General features: G+C 33.0%; 1 protein-coding gene across 1 annotated transcript; it reads right to left on the reverse strand.

The window, feature by feature from the left end:
- Positions 1 to 629: 629 nt before the first annotated feature.
- On the reverse strand, positions 630 to 1,449 carry LOC133674003 (umecyanin-like). The gene is made up of 2 exons (XM_062094967.1): positions 1,266 to 1,449; positions 630 to 980 (listed from the first exon to the last, which is right to left on the reverse strand). The coding sequence occupies exons 1-2, from the start codon at positions 1,447 to 1,449 to the stop codon at positions 685 to 687; spliced, it is 480 nt and encodes a 159-aa protein (XP_061950951.1). The 3' UTR covers positions 630 to 684.
- Positions 1,450 to 6,972: the final 5,523 nt, after the last annotated feature.

Here is a 6,972-nt window from a genome sequence, read left to right on the forward strand (position 1 = left end):
ACTGAAGACAAGGCAGCCATGTTCTTTTTGGCATAGATGAAGGAGAAGAGCTGAGAGTTTCCATTTCCAACTGCAGTATATGGTAATTCGTGAACGTGATGGATATTGACAGTTCTTATTCGTATAGCTGCTTGTTCATGCATGACTGTTCTTACAGGTAATTGAGATCTTCGGGTTCCTTTAGTAATTGACCCAGTGGTTGAACCAGAAATTTGATGTTTAAACCATTAAACTGGAACCTTCATCATTTCTCTCCGTCAGTTCTGAAAGATATGAGTAGAAGTCTCAGGTAATTATTCTTTTTTTTTACATGAACCTATTTCGTGTAAATGAATTCATCATACTAAATTATATAATTCAACTACCACTTATTGCGATCCATATGATGTGAAGGAGGCTATGCCATAACTTCTGGTCATAAAATGTGACAGGACTGGCAGGAGATGGTCCAAGGAAGGCTGTCTCCTGCTGACCTTATCGGTGTATGAATCTTCCATTGCAAAGACAGCTTTATTACAACGAACAAATGTAATCGGTACACTGTCATAAACAAGTTAAATGGATCACATCGATTATTCTATATCCCCACATCTTCTTATTACCAACGAGCTATCTAGGGCTCACCCAATTCTAGAGCTACTGGATAAGAAAAGGTAACTTGCATGACGGGGGGTGTCTTTAGATTTAGTTTAAGAAGAAGATGGCTAAGGTGGAGAAGAAAAGAGCAGATAAGGCGGCGGCCGCGGTAAGAGATGGAGCTGCAAAACTTGGCGGTATGCCATCTCCAATTTTGATTATCATCTTCTGGCCTTGCTCACAGTGTGTTCCTTCAGAGCAGAGGAAGTAGTGCGTCCCATTTTCATTGAAAGTGACTTTAACTCCTGCAAATGCCAATATCATTCCCATCTTTGTGCAATTATCGTACTCCTCCTTGGTACTTACTTCAGTTGCGGTATGTGTTCCGGTTGTCCAGTTGAATACTGAAAGAAATGAAAAGGAAAACACGTCTCGTTGATTGATTGGCATGGAGTTATAAGAATAATTTGAGGAAATACCATGCATGCTTGTTCCTCATGACAAAACCCACCAAACCTATACCTACATGTTAACTTAGGCTTAAGATCCAAAGTGGCACGATACCTCTTGATATATAGGATTAGGCATACCAGAGATATGGAGCAACATCAGTATCATATCATGCATGCATGCAATAAATAGAGCCGTAATTAATTAACAAGATCATAAAGAGATCAAGAAATGCTTACCGAAGGTGTCTCCTATCTGAAATGTCCTCTGGCTGGTCCATTCCTCATAGTAAGTGTTGTTCGGAGGAACAATCCATCCCAAATCACCTCCAACTGTGTAAGTATTAGCTGCATATGCACCGTGAAGCAAACCCACCGATGCAACAATCAAGAACCCAATATTGAAACACAATCGGCTAGCCATTTTCTTGCCTCTGACAATCAACGTTGTAGGGGCACAGTCTCTTTTAAGGATTCTTTGATTTCGGAAATAACGAGAGGGAATATATATATAGTCTTTCAAAAATGTCTTCAGCAAAGATAGATGACGATCTTCCCAGGATAGGAATGCACCTATATATAGAGAGGGAGCGAGGATAAGTTATATGCACGATGAAAAGTTTGCAAAAGGTAACTGATTGAGTGTTCGACTGAAATTCTAGAACGTCGTCATGAAAGATGAAACCAGGATTCAGTCCTTAATTTATCCTGCCGCCCCGGTTTTTGACGGCACGCGAATAAGGCAAATATTGTTAAAATATATAGAAACAAACACTTCGTTAAAGAATGCTTCGTCTTTACATTTTACATGACAAAATCACGTCTCCTGATTGATTTGCCATTCTTCTTTGACTGCTTTGTTGGTGTGGATCAGATAGATCAATAAAATCCATAGCTGGTTATTAGAGTCTCCCTCGCGTGTCTTATTTCCGGCCAGCCTCACTACTGATGATATAGAACGCCGTCCCACGTTGAGCCAATCTCCCTTTTTGGTGTTTGTCTGTTTCACCACCTCAATCGTTTTGATATTGTTACTAGATACGTGCACGTGATTTGTTGTAGACCTATTATATTTTTTAATTGTATAAAAGATTAAGATAATGCAAATTTATTTTTTTAAAAAAAAATTTATTCATTAATTCATGATGAAAAAAAATTAAAAAAAAAACTAAATCAAACTCAATAAATCTGTTGAATTCGTAATTCAAGACATCGTATCATAATAACTTTATAGAAATAAAAGGTAAAAAAATAAAAAATATTAATTTTTAAAAAAATTAATTAAAAAACAAAATTCCTTCAGATATTCTCTCAAATTAAATGATAGGATAAAATCAATAAATTTAATTTAATTAAAAATTTTAAAAAAAATTAACAAGGATGAAAAAAAATTATGACTACCCTTGTTATTTTAGAAAAAAAAAATCATATATACAGAAAGAAAGAAAAACCAAATTGCAAGTGAGGAGGCTCTTGTTCTGTGCTGGAATTTCAGTTAATAAGTATGGGCTTCATGCCCATGTTATTGGGCTAAAACCTATTTTGAGAGAATAATTAAGTGAACGGTAGAAATTACGTTTTAAAATATATTTTTGTTTGAAATGTTATAAAATAATAATTTTTAAAAGTTATTTTTTATATTAATATATTAAAATGATAAAAAAAATAATTTGAATTTTTTTAAAATAAACATTGTTTTAGCCTTAATGCCAATCACTTTCAAATAACCAAGACCTCGTCAACTTTGTCTTCCGAAATGGCAAACACTCAATAGCCTATATATCTTATAGTATCTATAGTTTCCTTAATTAAACATAATAAAAGATCTATATCCTCGTTATAATAATTTAAGGTTCATTAATTGAGCTCTCTAATTAATTAAAAAAATCGTGAGACAAAACTCGAATATGAAAAACTAGATTAAGAAGGATGTTGATAACAAAAAAGTAATTTATATTAATATTAACAGAGCATTGAATCACTACACTACCTTGCAATATATATCACCTCATACAATGAAAACTGTTTCGAGACTAGCCAGCTAATAAGCAACAATCAAACTCAGTAACATAGAGGATAGGTGCAATATCACCTCATATTAATGTTAGTGTTGAATTCATATATATGATTAAGAGTTGAATTTAAGAATTATATTATGATATTAAAAGAGTTAAGGGTTAGAGTGAAAAGAGCTTAAGATTTGAGGGACCATTGTGTAAAGAAATTGAAGTAACTTTTCATTTCAAAAAACGAACATGTTGCTTTAACTTCGAACACCCGGTTTGGTATTCCGGCCGTGCTTCTCAATCGGATCTGTGTCAAAAAGTGATGTTTTTCCACGATTTTTGAGATCTAATTCATGATTTTTCTTGGGTTTATTAAATTATTTTTCATGGGTTTACAGTTTTGGTATGCTACAGTCATGACTCTGGGAAAAGAAATTAGTGATGTAGAACCTCAATGATACTGATGTTTAAATTAGAATAAGATTAGAGTATAAATCTAGTCTAATTAATCATATTTGTTTATAACATATATAGACCACAGAGCTCAGAGTTTGAAATTATTGCCTGCATTTCCAGTCTGCTCCTGACAAACTATCGTCACAAATTCTTGTGAATCCACATGATCTGATCGAGTGACCAGAGCCACATACCATGATATTGTTAATCGAGTTCATGAGAGAAACCTTATTCCGCCTGCTTTGAATAGCGCGGGCCTTCCTTGCCGCGGATTATGATCTTTTGATCGGCCCCTTTCTTTATTTTCTTTGCCGAGTGGATCCAGCAAGGGTGTCAATTTTAATTTAATAAGTGTTTTATTTTTTAATTAAAATAAAATATTTCAGTTTTGAAGTGTTTTGATTTACGTTTCAGGGTTGTATTATATATATATATATAACAAATATAATTTAAATTCAAGATAAATTAATTATAAATTATGCAATACAAGCACAATGTCAAACAAATATAATTTTAAAATTTAAAATATTTCTAAATAGTCAAGACTAAATAGATCTTTGACTTAAAGTAATTCAACTTAAATAAAATATCAAAATATTATGAAAGTAAAATGTTTTAACACAAATATTTTAAATATAAAATTAGATCAATGTTATCAAGGCTAATGGAATCTAAAGCATTCCTTGTTTTACTCAAATTCCTACAAAGTATAAATATAAAAAAACAACTTAAATATAAACCATATATATTAGTGATAAATCTAATTTTTAAAAATTAATATCATTGTTAATGAAAATAGTAATAATAATTTTCAATATTATTATTATTATCATTGTTATTGAAAATAGTAATGAAAAAGAGCTTTTTTATAATTAAGTGATTTAATTAATTAAATTGAACAAAGTTCAATTTGATCCAATGACTTTTCAAGAGCGGAACAGAATATATGGAATGAAACCGGAACACTCCGGACAGAATTTAGATGAAAAATCCGGAACGGACCAAGATTTAAAATGAGATGAAATTTGTTATGTTTTTTGAATTGGTATGGAATGTTTCGGCTATTCCGGGCAAAACAGAACAGAATTGACAACCTTGGGATCCAGGTATTTAAGTCCATTTTACCAAATTAAATGCAGATTTTGGACAATAAATTAAACCATAAGGCATACTTATTAAACCCAGGCTGAAATTTGACCCCGTCAAGAGACCGGCCAAGGGTCACCCGGGTTAATAAAACTTTTTTTTTTACTAATTTGTCAACAAGAAAATGCTTTGAGTTGGGAAAGATCAAAATTATTAAGTCCAGTCTAGAAATTTACTATGTCAAATCTGGTTCCAGGTCACATGGATTGACCCATATTAACCTTGAAAAAAAAATATTTAACTTCTTAATAAATTATATATAAAAGTTAAGAAATATATATGTAACAAACATTAATGAATTATGTATATAATTATTTCATATTAAAAATTAAAAATTATTTCATGGAAAGTAACGGTATAAAAAAATATATTTAATATCAAGTATATACAAATTAGTTTTATTATTTTTAAATTTATTAAAAAAATATTAAAAAAAGTTCATATTTTATTCAGGTTTTAAGTTAATCCAATAAGTTATTTTATTTTAATCAGATTAATTACAAATACAAGTTTAACCTCAGGTTACGTGATCTCGTATCAATCGGCCGACCGGGTTTTATATATATAGGAACCCAATAAAATGTTGAAATCACATGATGTTTTTTATTCTACTTTAAGTGAGCCCAACAAATCCATAAATACAATAATCAATTTTTAATATTTTGTTCTTAAAGCTTTTCCCAGTTCCCACCTGTTTCCCCTTAGAGCCTTCCCCGCCTTGACCTCCCCTAGCTTAGGTCCTACCTTTCCTTTCATCTCGTCCTACCCCCGCTTCTCTCTCTGTCAAGCAACCACTTCCAAATCTACCTTCTCTTCTTCTACCCATGTTTGATCTTGGCGACAAGCTTACAGTAGAAAACTATAGAATTCCCTGGTTGATATGGATCCAAATATTGGTCTTCTTCCTCTTCATCTTTCTCCTTTTCCGTTTCCTTCAGATCTCTCAGGCACCACCGCCTCTTCTTCCTCGGCTTCACCATCCACTCTTGATGTCTTCATGCCTCTTAATTCCCATTTAGACAAGCCAACACTCAAGCATAAGAACAGGGGAAGAAGAGGAAGAAGAAGGGAAGGTCGGGATTTCTACCCCTAAAACAAAACAGCATCGTTTTGTCAAGTATATGTATATATATGTCGGGTCTCACCCAGTTATTCCGGGTCATTCGGGCTTATCTGGGTCAAAGAGACCCAGGTTATACCGGGTCTTTCGGGTTTATCTAGTCAAATGCAACTCCAGTTTTTATCCGTGTAAAACCCGGCTAAAATCCCGGGTCAACTGGATCTTGGGTCAATCTGACAGGCTGGCCGGTTATTATTACTATGCCATACGAAGACAACGACTTATATTTCACAGGTTAATTAATTAATTGCTGAAAACTTATTATAATTAGTTCATACACGAAGACAAAGACATAGGTCGAGCATGATTCTGCATAGTTTTAGGAACTAGTTTGAAAAACTCGGTAGGTCTTGTTTCGGGATTTGTCTCAGATAAGTTAAAACAATATTTTCTTAATTATTTTTAAAAAAACTTGTGATTCAAACTGATCAAATTCTAAATCAAGTCTCCTAACAATATGATTAGTGTATAAACATGCTTGTCAATTTTTTTTAATTCATTTGATAGCTTTTTCCCTAGGGCAAAGCAAGAGCTCTTTCTATATATATATATATATATGATTTGTTTCTTGGCGTCTTGGAGTCTTTCGATATGTTTTATTTACTTGTTCTTTCTTCGGAAATGGACAGTTACTATCATTCTTTTTCTGGAAGTTGATAAAATTTCCGTATACGGACAAGTGGAAAAAGTTGATCCATTATGATAAATTTCAAACCCCTTGTCGGTGCAAAGATCTATGCTTATCAGTAAAATCAAAACTGTAAGAAGGGCAGATATGATGAAATGAAGACGTGATCACAACATGATCATGAAAGAGAAGCAGAGCATGCCAATGCCCTATTTATTAGTCACTGGGCAACTTCATAAATAGGATAAGATCTCCCCTGTTAGCTGACCAACAATTTGCGCTCCTCCACCAAATCACCCTCACTTTGTTCAAGCCAATTACAGACAGACACCAAGAATGAAGAAAAGGAGATAAGAACACTAAATGGTCTTGAATAATTCATAGTCGTTCATTTTAAAGCAATCTTTTCATGTTGGTTTTTCTTCTCTTTCTTTCCTTTTTTTTTCTCTCATGTGTAATCCAGCTATGTAGAATTCAAAAGCTGATAGTGAAATGGGTTGACAGATTGACATCATGTTATTCCCCCCTTGCTCATATCTTAAATAAATTACAGGAAAAATCGTCTATAAAGTGTCCATGATGTATAAACTC

The sequence above is a fragment of the Populus nigra genome, chromosome 15 (genome assembly GCF_951802175.1).
Source record: "Populus nigra chromosome 15, ddPopNigr1.1, whole genome shotgun sequence".
NCBI classification, from domain to species: Eukaryota; Viridiplantae; Streptophyta; class Magnoliopsida; order Malpighiales; family Salicaceae; genus Populus; species Populus nigra.

Excerpts from the sequence above, each read along its gene's own strand:
- LOC133674003 (XM_062094967.1), bottom strand. The coding sequence starts at position 1,449 with ATGGCTAGCCGATTGTGTTTCAATATTGGGTTCTTGATTGTTGCATCG. Across the intron at positions 981-1,265 it reads TCAGATAGGAGACACCTTCG|TATTCAACTGGACAACCGGA; the intron begins GTAAGCATTTCT and ends CATTTCTTTCAG.